The sequence below is a fragment of the Salvia miltiorrhiza genome, chromosome 3 (assembly GCF_028751815.1).
Source record: "Salvia miltiorrhiza cultivar Shanhuang (shh) chromosome 3, IMPLAD_Smil_shh, whole genome shotgun sequence".
In the NCBI taxonomy this organism is placed as follows: Eukaryota; Viridiplantae; Streptophyta; class Magnoliopsida; order Lamiales; family Lamiaceae; genus Salvia; species Salvia miltiorrhiza.
This window is the reverse complement of record NC_080389.1, coordinates 40,821,841-40,836,298: the sequence shown is the minus strand read 5'-3', so window position 1 is coordinate 40,836,298 and position 14,458 is coordinate 40,821,841. Positions and strand designations below refer to the sequence as shown.

The window sequence follows — 14,458 nt, the reverse complement described above, 5'->3', positions numbered from 1 at the left end:
CCTAATCATCCCTAGCCGCACTTCATTTCATCTTTCTCTCTCGTCTCTCTCTCTACCCACCGCACTCTAAGGCGACCATTTCCCCTCACTGCGGCAGCGCTAGTCCCTTACGATGTTGTCGTTGTTTCCAAATTTAGGGGAAAGCTTGAAGGTGGGGGTCAGTGGTGGCCAGAAATCAAAAGAGTCATTAGTTACAGCACGACAGTGGCAAGGAGTCATCCTTATCACCAGAAATCAGGGAGGGTGAAGGATAATTTTGGGGCTAGGGTTCAAGCGGCGGTGGAGCTCGTCATTGTTGGTGTGTGTTTGTTCTGTTTGGGGCAAGAGACAGAGAGAGAGAGAGAGAGAGAGAGAGAGAGAGAGAGAGAGAGAGAGGTATAGGATAAATTTGAGAGCCTCATTGCCGCTGCTATTGTTCCACCGATTCTCCTCACCGCGACGACCCTTTCCCCTCACTGCGGCGGCGCTCATCCCTCAGGCGGCGGCAGTGGTGCTCGTCGATGTTGAGTTAGTTGTGGAAGACTAATTGAGAGATGAATTCCATATTTTTTATTCTATCATTTTGCGTTGTAAAATATTTTGAACTTAGTTGGGAATTTTTTTTCGCAAATTCTATCTAATTAGGATTCTCTTGAGTATTATGTCTAGTGATTCTTTGTGTTTGGTATGATCAAATTTTTAAGCTTTTCTCTAATTGGCTGAAGAAGAAAGCGCCCAGAAGAAGAAGAAGATAGGTTGAAGAAAGTCTTAATTAATTCATTAATTTTGGTGGACCACACTTAATTAAATTATAATAATCCTCTTCTTAATATCTATGTGCCCAAAAGAAAGTGGTCGCTTTTAATTGGATGGGTGAAGTATTATCTACAATAATGCTATTTGGACAAAATGTATTCTGACAAAACATAGTTAAATACTTTATAAAATAAATTTATTTATAAATTTTGGTTCAAAATGAAAATGAATTTAGCTAGTTTTATTATTTTCTCCATATTATAATTTTTTAATAACCTTTTCAATTTTTATTATTTTTAAAGTACAAATGGTACAAAAAAAATTGTTAAAAAATTACAAAAAAACTACAATACAGAGAAAATAATAAAACTAATTAAATCATTTTTAACATTGAACCAAATTTTTTAAATAAATAGATTTTTGAAATATTTTAACCTTTTTTTTTAATAAATTTTTATCCAAATAGCACTATTCTATTATCTATTCTCCTGAAAAATAATCGGTAAAAAAAAGTTTAAATATGGAATAAGTTTAGCTCGTGTAAAGCAAGCGGTCGGTTTGGGAAAGCAGTCACATGCCGCTAATTAACTAATGATTGTTGTACTCTCTTTTTTACGTTCTACGCGATAAGGTTGTTTCAGTTTTTTCTCCTTTTTCTAATAACAGGAATAATAGGGCTGCAAAGGCTTTTTTTTTTTGAATAAAACAAAGAAGCATCAACCCATGTGTTGGCTTTTTGTTGCCACTCATTTTGTGACACTGTTACTTCAACTGTCTATCTCATGTATTTCTGTATCATTTTCTCTCTCTCTTCCCAAAACCTTATCCCAGAGCGAGTGAATTCTTGATATTACAGGTGATGATCTTGCAGCATCTGCCGTTTCCTTTAGCCATCTTTTTTTCCTTCTTCTACCTATTCTGTAACCGGATCATACGATTGAAACTTCTTATGGTTTAATTGTTTTGGTTTCAGATGCAGAGTTGATCATTTTTGTGAGGTTTGACTTGATCGTTTCTGCAGAATATTTTTTGAACAGAGCAAATGATTAATGAGTGCTGAGTTGGAGCGTTACTGATAATGTGAATACTATAGAAATCAAATCAGATAAAAATACACCGCACGTGTGTTCTTGATCTGGGGTTTCTCAATCTCGTCGAAATTCCACCCAAGATTCCACCGCCGACACAGAAATCTTGATCTTGATCTGGGTTTTTGCAAGAGAAAAAGGGGGGTTTAATTAATTTGATGGAAGCTAAGCCGCAGAAGCAGATAAAGAAGCAGCTAACGGGGAAAAGGGATGATTCAGCTCTGCATTCAGCTGCGAGAGAAGGGAATTTGGAGGTGGTGGTTGAGATCATCAATGGCTGCGGCGGCGGAGGAGAGGAGCTCATTGAGCTGCTGTCGAAGCAGAACCAGTCCGGCGAAACCGCCCTTTACGCAGCGGCGGAGTGCGGCCACGTTGAGCTGGTTGAGGAGATGATCAAGCACTATGATGTTGGCTTTGCAGCCTTGAAGGCTAAGAATGGTTTTGATGCCTTTCATATCGCTGCCAAGATGGGCAAATTAGGTCACCATCCTATTCCATTTTGTGCTAACTTCATTACTATGTGTGTCTTCATCTTGATTTTTGGTTTGTGCTATGCTTTTAACATATCAAGTAATCAATATTGTTGAGCATGTATGTCTAGTCGTAATTAGTTTAGATTTTCTAGTTCCAAGCTGTTTTTTTGGGCACCCAAAAATGGAACTTATTTGTTGATCCCCCCTAAGTAACCTAGCTATTTGGAAACTAAAACTAGAAAAAAGATGAGTTTTGTTTCCAATTGAAATTGTTGAGTTTTGATTAATTAACAGGAGTGTTGAAGGCTCTGATGGAGGCGGATCCTGAGCTGCTGGCGACGGTGGACCAATCGAACACGACGGCGTTGCACACGGCGGCAGCGCAAGGGCACGTTGAGGTGGTGAGTTTCCTGTTGGAGAGGAATAGCAGTCTTGCCACAATAGCAAGAAACAATGGGAAAACGGCACTGCATTCTTCAGCGAGATACGGCCATTTGGAGGTGGTGAAGGCCATTCTACGGAAAGAGCCCGGGATCGCCACGTGGCAAGACAAGAAGGGCCAGACGGCCCTTCACATGGCCGTCAAGGGCACCAGCACTCATGTCGTCGATGACCTCATCGCCGCCGATTCTGCTCTTCTAACAATGCAGGATGCCAAGGCCAATACCGCATTGCATATAGCCACAAGAAAGGCTCGACCGCAGGTACCTTCTTACTCTCTTCGTCCCATTACAAATGTTCCATTTTCCATAATGACATGTCTCGTTACAAATATCTCATTCCTTATTTGACAATATATTCTCTCTCTATACTTAATATTTAAACAATTTGCACCAATCAACTTTATCTACTTTCTACACATTTTTTAATCTTCGTGCCCAAAAGCAATGAGACATTTGTAATGAAACGGAGAGAGTATTTCATTTCAATCTTCATTTTCTCCTCTAATTAAAATGCGATGCTTGTGCAGATTCTGGAAGCTCTGCTCAAACACAAAGAGCTAAACAAAGAAGCCATCAACAAATCAGGGGAGACCGCCTTGGACACGGCCGAGAAGACCGGGCATTCGGCGGTGGTGGCCCTCCTGCAGCAGTCCGGCGTGAAGAGCGCGAAATCCCTGTCGCCGCCGAGCGCGGCGCGGCAGCTGAAGCAGACGGTGAGCGACATCAAGCACGAGGTGCACGACCAGCTGCAGCACACGCGGCAGACGAGGCGGCGGGTGCGCGGCATCGCCAAGCGCCTCGGGAAGATGCAGTCGGAGGGCCTCAACAACGCCATCACCTCCACCACGGTGGTGGCCGTGCTGATCGCCACGGTGGCGTTCGCGGCCATCTTCACGCTGCCGGGGCAGTACGCGGATGACCGGAAGAATGTCCCCAAGGGGCTCTCCCTCGGGGAGGCCAACATCGCCCCCAATGTGGAATTCACCATCTTCCTGATATTCGACTCGCTGGCGCTCTTCATATCGCTGGCGGTGGTGGTGGTGCAGACGTCGGTGGTGGTGGTGGAGAGGCGGGCGAAGAAGCAGATGATGGCGGTCATCAACAAGCTCATGTGGCTGGCCTGCACGTTCGTGTCGGTGGCGTTCCTGGCGCTGTGCTACATCATAGTGGGGGAGGAGGAGCGGTGGCTGGCGGTGGGGGTGACGGTGATTGGGAGCTTGATCATGGCAACCACGCTGGGGACGCTCTGCTATTGGGTGGTGATGCATAGGATTGAGGCCTCCAACCTCAGGAGGTCAGCTAGAAACAGCCGCTCACAGTCGTGGTCGGTGTCGGTCATGTCCGACTCCGACGCCGCCGAGGAAGCCTGCAATAAGCTCTATGCTCTCTGATAAATTCATCATATATAATACTATCATATTGCTTCCCTTCTCTTCTTCTTACTTTCTGTTTCCAACAATTTAAAAAGATATTGGTGGGCAGACGTACAATAATAGTAATTTGGTGGTGGAACTAAATTCAATTTTCGGTGACTAAGAGCACCCGCAACGGCCCTACTCGAATGCTTACTCGAGTAGGGCGTTGCACTCGAGTAGGCCGTTGCGAGGTGCCTTACTCGAGGCTTTCTCGAGTGTTCGAGTATGCACGAAGGAAGGAATTGTATGGCGCGTGCAATGCACGTGCCTGAAAAAAAAAAAATTGAATTTTGAAAAAAAATTGACTGTTATTTTCTTGGAATTCGTGCCTTGACCGTACATTTTTTTTTCCTTCTCTTTAAAAACTCTTTTCTTCCATTTCTCCACACATCTTCTTCATCAACAATTTTCTTTCTTCCATTTCTCTTCATATTTTCCTCCTTCATGGATCCACACTGATGCATTTCAGAGCAGAGACCGGGATGCAGAGCAGAGCCGAATTTCAGAGGCTGCACAGAATGAAGATCCGGTGCACGTGCCCGTTGGTCCAGTGACGAGAGCTAGGGCCAAGACGTTCAAGGCTAATTTAATGACGTTGGTGGAGGAAATCTGGAGGCAAGAGCTGAAAAGGCCAATTGGAGAAGGACCGACGGATCAGAGCTTAAAGGTGGTAAACCTTATTGCTTACCAAGCCGAACCACCAGAGAAGTCTCGATTCCTCTGGCTTTGCCAGAACAGCGGAATCATGTCGTCCAGAGAAGACTCGATTCCTCTGGCTTCGCCAGAGCAGCGGAATCACGCCGTCAGCGAAGACTCGATTCCTCTGGTTTTGCCAGAGCAGTGGGATCATGACACCTGAGAAGACTTGATTCCTCTGGCTTTGCCAGAGCAGCGGAATCAATCCGTCCAAGAAGACTTGATTCCTCTGGCGTTGCCCGAGCAGAGGAATCATTCCACCGGAGCAGACTTGTCATCGTAATTGGTGGCCCGATCTCTCCGCCGATTATCATCCCGATATGGGAGGAATCAACTTGGAGGAGACCCCAGCAAGTGCCGAGGATGCCCCAGCAAGTGCCGAGGAAAGTGCCTCCAAACCAAAGAAAGGCGGCCGGAGGAAGGAAATCGCCCACAAAATCAAGCACGACAAGCCGGCGGTGGAAGGAAGGCTCCGTCATACTTATCTTCCCGAGCATACGGATCTCATCGTCCAAGTTTGGGCGGAGGAGAAGAACGACGCCATCTGTGGGACGGATCAAAAGGGGGAAGCGTATTGGGGACGGATCCGCGACCGTGTCAACCCCATCATCGGTGTCGAGCTTAAAATCCGGCAAATTCAAGGCCATTGGGCCCGAGTGAGCGCGGATGTGCGTCTCTAGAAAGCTATTTCGGTGGAGACGCGTAACAATTGGCCTTCCGGCCATTCTGACGATATGCTCCGTGACAAGGCCCAAATCCTCTTCAAGGCTCGAAGCCCACAAAAGGCCGCATTCAACTTTTGGAACGGGTGGAAAGTTCTCCAGAACAATCCCAAGTTCAAGTCGATGTACCTCGCTGGATACGTGCATGCCTCCAAGAGGACAAAGACTACGGAAGAGGGCGGCTTTACCACCTCGGCGTCGGGCGAGGAGATATCCTCTTCCCGGCCCTTTGGCAACAAGGCGGCGAAGGCGGCGACGAAAGCGGTGAAGGGGAAAGGAAAGGCGTCGGCGTCGCAGATGAGCTCAGAGCCTCCACCCGAAATAGTGGAGAGGTTGGACAGGTCCGACCAACAGATGAGGGCATTCATCGCCCAGTACACCAGGAGGAACGATATCAAGGAGAGGGAGCTCGATATGCAGCTCCTCAACACGGATACGACGCACATGACGGACGTACACCCGTCCATGGTCGCCGACGTACTCAAGTGTCGTGGTCTAGACTATGATTTTAATTATGTAATTTTAATGATGTTTTAGGTGTTTTTAATTTGTATGTAATTTTTAATGATGTTTTAGTTTAATGGCATTTTTAACTATTAGAAAAATATGTTATTTAAATTTGAGTAAAATTATTTTAAATGAAAAGCATAAAAATCAAAACTAAAAAAATCAAGTAGGCTATCAAGTAACCCCAATGCAGCACTACTTACTCAATGTGGTCCCCCACTATCAAGTGGGTTATCAAGTAGGCTATCAAGTAAGCTCATTGCGGATGCTCTAAGTAATGGTAAAAAAAAGGGTTAATTGCCGCTAAAACTATATACTTTTTCAAATTTTTGGTTTTTCCCATGACAAAAAAAAAAGGTGAATTAGAATCCATAAATTGGAAAATCGATAGGAATTTTTCCCCGCATCCGTTTTCCTGCCATCACCGAAATGATTATGTTCTCATGTGTCCACATTTATTCCAGGTGTTAAAATAAAAGTATGACTTGGCTGCTACATAAGTTGTCTTTTCCACCTCTGCAATTCCCCTAACTTCCCCTAATATTAATGAAAATCCTCTGAAATTCTCACAAAATCAAAAAACCCTAAATTCCTTCTAACACTTGCGATTTTCAGAGATTCTCTCTCAGTGAGAAGTCAATACTACTGTGAAAGCTTCACTTTTTACCTCTGAAATTCTCACAAAATCGAAAAACCTACCTTTAGCTTCCTACAACAGAGGAATCGCCTAAACGGATTTTTCTCGGTGTGTGATATGCAGTGGCTGGCTGGTATTCCATGGACACAATGTTCGTTCCATTGATTTCTTCCTGAATTCGAGCTTGTACTGAAGTTTTGTGACATGTTTCTCTAAGAACCCTAATTCGGACTGGAAAATTGGAAATGAAGCAAAAGCCTTAATTTTGGGTTAATTTGTACACAACCACGCTTAAAACGGCGTTGTTTTATTTAAAAGTAAACGGCGTCGTTTCATTTAACGGACGACGAAGACACGCTGGATCTCCGACTACCAGCTTGGATTAAGTTTGGGGGAAAAAACGGACGCAGGGGAAAATTCCTATTGATTTTGCAATTCATGATTCTAATTCAGATTTTTTTTTGTCATGGGAAAAATCTGAAATTTGAAAAAGTATATGGATTTAGCGGCAATTAACCCAATTTTTTTAAAAAAATATATATATACCCTCCGTACCCCGTATTTATACACATAATCTTTCAGCACAAATTTTAATAAAAAAAGTGTTTAAAAAACTTGTTGAGTATATTTATAATGAATAAAATGTATTGATAGTGGATAAAATATCACATTGAGGAGACGTTTACTTTAAATAACTAGCCTTGATAGATAAAAATAGTAAGGTTAATATCTTAATTATTTACTTAGACAGATTGAAACTTTAGGATATTCCAAGAGCATTGATTATTTCTATCGTTTAAGGTAATTTTGCTTGATTCTTATCGCATGGAAATGGTGAGACTAGATAAATCCTACTCTTGAGGATAAAAATAATCAATCATGTATATAATCAAATCATACAAAATAAATGTCCCCTTGGAGTATTAATAATGGAGAAAGGGTCTCACCTTAAAGAAAAAATATTAAATTATGTGTGAGATAGTTATCAAAAATAGAAATGGCACATATTTGAGGGATGTACCAAAAAAAAAAAAAAACATAATTTTAAGGCAATGAGGGAGTACTAAATATAAAATAAAATAATAATAAAAATAGTTGGGGATATTGTTAGAGCATCACCCAAGAGCTTAAGGGGTTTTTCAGTTGTCCCTACTCCTAGAGAGCTCATCCTTTATAGTAGGGCGGTTCCGGGCCTGAACCACCCGGTTCACGGTTCACCAGGAAGGTGAATCATAATCGGCCCGTGAAGAAATTGAGAAGGGCCAATTTCGAACCGGACCTTGAACCGGCAGTTCAAGGGTTGGCCCAACGGATTTTTTATTTATTTTTATTTTTTTATGCATTGTGTATATTTTTCTTATTAAATTACATTATTTAATACATTATATATAACAAAATTGTTGATAAAACTATAAACACATTAACACCCAAAATTCGCATTTTTATTAAATTTAAAGTAAGAAATTACTAATTTACATGTACAAATAAATTACTCTGGTCCGTCCCATTACAAATGTCTCACTTTTCATAATGAGATGTCCATTACAAATGTCGCATTCCTTTTTTGACAATATATTCTCTCTTTATACTTAATATCTAAATAATTTTCATCGATCCACTTTATCTACTTTCTACACATTTCTTAACCTTCGTGCGCAAAAGTAATCGGACATTTGTAATGGGATTGAGGGAGTACAATTTTCAAATTACAAAATTGAACAAGTAAATAAAAGTTACTAAAAAGATTTACTAGTACTACACTAATAACTAATATTAAATTTGAATTTAAAAATAATAAAAAAAAAATAAAAAAATCATAAATTTTGGGTGGTTAATCGACAGTTTTCAGCCCGACGGTTAATTGTCGATTTCAATCCACGCATCTTAGGCCCGTAACCGGACCGAGGCCTTTGGTGGTTTTGGTTTCGATTCCGGCCCTTGGTCAATGGTCCGGGCCCGAACCGTTGACTTCAGGTTGGTCCGGGCCGATTTAGGCGGTTTAGGGTCGAACTGGGCATCACTAAGTAGGGCTTTTAAACCGGGTTCTATAAATAAATATTAAATTTAAAAAAAATTATTAAATTTAAATTCAACCATTATAATAACTATTTTTTAAAAATAAATAAAATAAAATAAAATTACAATAAATAAAAAAATATATCAATTCTAGCCTTGCTGTTTGCAAATTTTCGCAACCAAATTGTTATGGATAGCAAATTCTCCTAGACCAATTATTGGCTTGTCTATGTCGTTGATTTGGGCGTCGCTAGGTTACGTTGCGTCTGGCTGAAATTTTTAATGGAATTTATAATTCTATTTATTGCCTTAATGTATTCCCCAATTTTCCCTTTTGTCGGCTACTCGATTTGATTGCATTTCTCCTTGTCACACTTCGCCGCCTTTTGGCCTATATACCTAATTGTGATGCTCGGATCTGAGGACGTCGTCGTATACCCCGTCCCTCCCTCCGAACTCTTCGAGCTCTTCAAAGAATAAACATCATCCATGGACGCGAATCTTTGAGATTCGCGGAGAATACGCAAGCCCTAAGGTATTTGAATTGAGCCTCGTTCTGAGTTCGAAAACAATCTTGAGGTTGTCAAGTGATTTGGTCATCACTCATGTCGCTCCCCTCAATTCACTGACCCGTGCCTAATTCGCACGACCAAGCCCCATCAATTGTTCCATTCACAATCCATTTTTCGGAGATGAGAAGAAGAAGAAGAAGAAGAAGAAGAAGAAGAAGAAGAAGAAGAAGAAGAAGAAGAAAGAAGAAGAAGAAGAAGAAGAAGAAGAAGAAGAAGAAGAAGAAGAAGAAGAAGAAGAAGAAGAAGTGAAATAAAATGTAAAATGAATGAGGATGAAAAGGTATTTATTAAATAAAAAGAAATTAAAGGTAAAAAATGAAGAGTACCATTGCAGCCAATAGATATTTTATAAAAAAAAAAAACTAGTATGTCCATCCGTGCGATGCACGACAAATATCAAAATTAAACAATATATTTAAATAGATAAATATAAATTTTAATAAAATTAAAATATAAACAAATTCAAAATATGTTTTAAAAATAAAATAAAATAATATAATCCTCATCAATTACTCAATAAAATCCTGAATTTGAAAACGTAAATTTTTCACTTTATATAAAGTGTAATGATATATATAGTCATTAAATAAATTTAAATGATTTGATAATGACAATTAGCATTACACATTATTATTATTATAGAGTATTACACGTCATAATAAATAAATAAATATTTCCATACACAAACATAAATAAAAAAATTGTAAAATTTTAATGAATAGAGATAAAATAAAATATGTTAATTTTTTTATAATTTATTTGTTTTAAATTCATTTTTGATAATTTTTGTATCATATTAAAGATCCTGTCACGAACTTAAATTTAAGACACACATTAAATATTTTTTTCATGAATCAAATGTGATGATGTTTAGAAAAGATTTTTTTTATATTAAGAGAGAATAAAGAAAAAAAATAATAGAAAAATTGATGGGAGAAGAGAGAGAGAAGAAATGGAGGGAAAAAACTCCCTTTTAATATACTACATAGATGAATAATTCATGAAATAGTTGTTGCCTTCAAAATTAATATTTCTCTAATTTTATTTTATCGGTCATGTATTGCACGCGTCGCTTCCCACACCCTACTCACACACTCGAGACCCCCCGATGAATAATTAATAAAAAGCTATAAATTAAATGTAAAAAGTAATATATAATCATGGGATCAATTAGTTCTAATTAACAACAACATTGATAGTGAAACTTGAAATGAGAAAATTAAAAATGGGATAAGCATCTAAACAAAAATTATAAGATTCTGTACTGCAATATATTATTTCACCTTTTGTTTTAGTATCATCACAGGCTTACTAGAACAAAGGCCCAACTATCATGGAACTTGTTTCAACTCTTTTTTTTTTTTTCTTTTCCGTTTTTTTTGCATCAATGAGAAAAATATCAAAGATACGTAAAGTTGTCTCACATGAAATTCCCCAAAAATAATGAGGCATGTGCAAAAAAGGAAGAAATGGTAGTGTATGCGCAAGAAAATGATGTTAGGTGGTTCCTTGTATTTTCCCTTTTTTAAGGGATCATCAACAAACTATAGTGGATAGTGGACTGGTCCAATATTTGCATAGGCTGTCTAAGTATATTAGATAGAATTACATGTGCAAAATTTCCTTAAAAACCAACATACTAATCCAAGTCATATTCCAATAGAAAAACGATTAACAAGTTATCTATTTCTGGGTTGTCAATAATCATTGAAGCTAAAAGCTTTGCCATATATAATTGATCAATCACCGAGCTCAATCCAACTCTCAACTATGCACCATACAATGGAGAGAGAGAGAGAGAGAGAGAATTTGCTAGCTCACATTGGTCCCAAGTGACCTTTTCCTCTCCTATTTTAAGCTAAGATATTCCCTCAACAACTTTTGCTACTTTGTATTGACAAACAAAAGATGTTGGTACACATTTATCACTTCTCTTATAAGGTTCATTTTGGAAAACATGCACCCCACATCTTAAAAGTAAAAGAAAAATTATTATCATAGTTAGTTGGGAGGCATCATTGGTTGAAGCTGGATTTTTTTCTCACATGATCCACCAACATAATAGATCAAAAGATCCAAGATACGTATCTAATTAGTTTTGTTTAACAAATGCATACTTATATGCAACATAACAAACTTACTAAAAGGGTAATTAGTTGTGCTTTGTTAAAAAATAGACACGCACCAAATGCGATACCACCAAACCCTTGAGCTAGGGAAAGCTAGCTAGTGTGTGTGAAAGTTGTATACACCCTTCTTTTGAAATGTAACGATTGTATACTTTTTCTCAAAGATAACAACTTGCCTCGTATGAATGTAGTGAACAGAATGAACACCCCCATAACAAACTTAAAAGGGTGTTTGGCTAAATTCATTTAATTAAAAAACTTATGAGTCGTAAGATCTTACAAGATGTTTCAAGAATTTATAAGATTTTATGTCCTAAAAGTTTGTATATGTGAAATACTGTTTGGAAATTGATCTTATAAGCTAGACAAAGAATTGTGAGTTAGAGAGAGCTAGAAAATCTTAGCTAGAGAAAACAAATTCAAGAAGGATGAAATTGAAAGGATACATAATGTAAATAATAAACCATAATAAGGTTATTTTTGTAATTAAAATAATTGTTGCTAATAAGATTATGAACAAAAACAAATTAGAATTGAAGAACTTATTTTTTGGAAAGCTTATTTTTACAGTTTATAATTAAGCTGTCTAAAAATTTATTTTGTTAAACACTTCTCAAGAGCTTACAAACTTTTAATTAAACAACTTATAAGCTATTTTAACAAACTTATAATAAGCTCAGCCAAACGCTCCAATACAAAAATAATTATTAAAGGGTTAACAGTGTTTTATGTCCCGAACTTTCAACGTTTTCCACAAATGTTCCGAACTTTTATTTTCTCCTAAAAGATCCTGAACTTTCCATTTTTCCATAAAATGTCCTGCTATACAAAATTCGATGACAGAAAGATGATAAAAAGCCCCAAACATTCAGCGTTTTCCAACAATGATGGTTCTCAATATGATTTTTCAATAATGGCGGTCCCCAAAATATATCCTCCATTCAACCTTTAAGTTTGCTAAATGTCTTTGATTTGTACTTCTATTTTCATATTTGACTTTCCGTTTCAGAGTGAAAATTATTTTCCGTCAATTCTGATATCTTCTTATTTTAATCTTTTTTTTGTGGTTTAAGATATGCGTTTTATCTTACTTTTATATCTTCATGGTAGTCAGATTTGAACATTTATAGTGCCCAATTTCATCCTCATAGGCTTTAGTTTACAAAATCACAAATATGGCATGTACTTATTTGCATTGCTTTGTTTAGATTATTCGATTTTGAAACTATGCAATTCTGAATGTTTAGATTCTTCTGTGGTTATATGTTTTGCTTTTCAACTACGTACCTTTATTTAAATGCAAATAAGACTTTTATTAAAAGTAAAAGGGCAAATTGCATGAAAATACCCCACTTTATTTCAAATTTGATTTTTTGGCAATCTTTTTTTTTGTTGCAAAAATTTGAACGAGCTTTCAATTTGTTGTAATGTTCGTCCGGAGATACCTTCCTGTAAGGCTTTCATTTCATTGCATCCATGTAGTGATATGATAGACATTGCAACCAAAAATTGAATGGAAGGTATCTCCGGACGGACATTACAACAAATTGAAAGCTCGTTCAAATTTTTGCAACAAAAAAAAAGATTGTCAAAAAATCAAATTTGAAATAAAGTGGGGTATTTTCATGCAATTTGCCCAAAGTAAAATAAAAAAACACACAAATTAAGTAGAGATGTATCATATAAATGAAACTTTTTTTCAAAGCAAATCAGACTTTTCTTAAAATGATAAATAAATGAGATTTTTATAAAAGCAAATGAGACTTTTGATCTGGTCTACGAATCTAGACACGGGTCGAGTCCAATCTAGGATGCGGAGCCTCATCCGCATACATGCGGGTGGCCCCATCCAAATTTTTGTGAATTTTAAATACAAATATAAAATTTAGCAAATTTATTTGATTTGTATGCAGACCTAACGTCATTTGCGAAATAATAAAGCTATGCAGCCACATTGTGGTTGCCCGTACACTACTTAAATAAGAAAAATATTAATATTTTTAATTTATTTTTTAAAATAAAAAAGGGATTTAGTTGTTTTATAGTGTTGTCTACATTGGAGTAATTTTATCTTTATTTTTTGGTAATTTTATTTTTAGTTTAATTTTTAAAAAAATTGCAAGAAAATAATTAATATGTGAATAATACAATAAAATATATACTAGCTCCCTCCGTCCCCCAAACAATTTTTTATATTTCACTTTTGGAACGTCCCCCAAATAACTTCACATCCATTTTGGGACATTACCTCACCATTAATAATACTTCATTTACTCTTGCTTTTCAATCTTTCATTATTTTTAATACTAATTATAACACTTTTTCACCAATTTCAATACTAATTACTTCATCCGTCCATAAAGATTGCGTGTTTATTACTATTTTCGTCCGTCCACAAAGGGTGTGTGTTTTCTTTTTTTAGAAATCTCATTTATACTTTAAACCTCATTCGCACTCAATATTTACAAAATATTCACTCTTTACTTTTATAATTTGGTGGGCTCAACACTACCTTTTAATACTACAATCACATCTTTCAATTTTTTTATTAAAACTCGTGCCCTCCACTCCACCACACACCCTTCGTGAACGGGGGACTATTACACTTTTTCTCCACTACCAATACACTTAGCAATTTTTCTTAAAATCGGTGCCGTCTCCTAATAGGAAGTTATTTGGGGGACGAAGGGAGTAACTAAATTATTATTTTTATTTTGAAAATAAATTAATTTTTCTTTCTAATTAACTTATCTGTGGGCAAGCTGCTATTTTTCCATAAATTATATTCCAATAATCTTTGTATGTATAGGGGTTTAGAGTTTACGCTTTAGGGTTTAGGAGGGTCTAATTGGAGAGTGTGAAAGCCGCATACTTTCCAACATTCTGACTGCTTTTCATATATGAAAAGCTTGGACTGCTTTCTCTTTTCTTTCCCTACACCCCTTTCACCTTTATCATGTTTTACTTACCAACATCATAAAACTTTAAAATAAAAAGGTAATTGCTTTATTAGCAGAAACTAAGG

General features: G+C 37.4%; 1 protein-coding gene across 3 annotated transcripts; it reads left to right on the top strand.

The window, feature by feature from the left end:
• Positions 1–1,362: 1,362 nt before the first annotated feature.
• Positions 1,363–4,256, top strand: LOC131016722 (ankyrin repeat-containing protein At5g02620-like). 3 transcript variants are annotated; one of them, XM_057945426.1, is made up of 4 exons: positions 1,363–1,591; positions 1,709–2,303; positions 2,591–3,000; positions 3,267–4,256. In XM_057945426.1, the coding sequence occupies exons 2-4, from the start codon at positions 1,982–1,984 to the stop codon at positions 4,128–4,130; spliced, it is 1,596 nt and encodes a 531-aa protein (XP_057801409.1). In that variant the 5' UTR covers positions 1,363–1,591; positions 1,709–1,981; the 3' UTR covers positions 4,131–4,256. The 3 variants fall into 3 exon arrangements, with proteins under 3 accessions (XP_057801409.1, XP_057801410.1, XP_057801408.1); XM_057945427.1 differs by having other exon boundaries at positions 1,428–1,591; positions 1,757–2,303; XM_057945425.1 differs by having other exon boundaries at positions 1,428–2,303.
• The last annotated feature ends 10,202 nt before the right edge of the window (positions 4,257–14,458 follow it).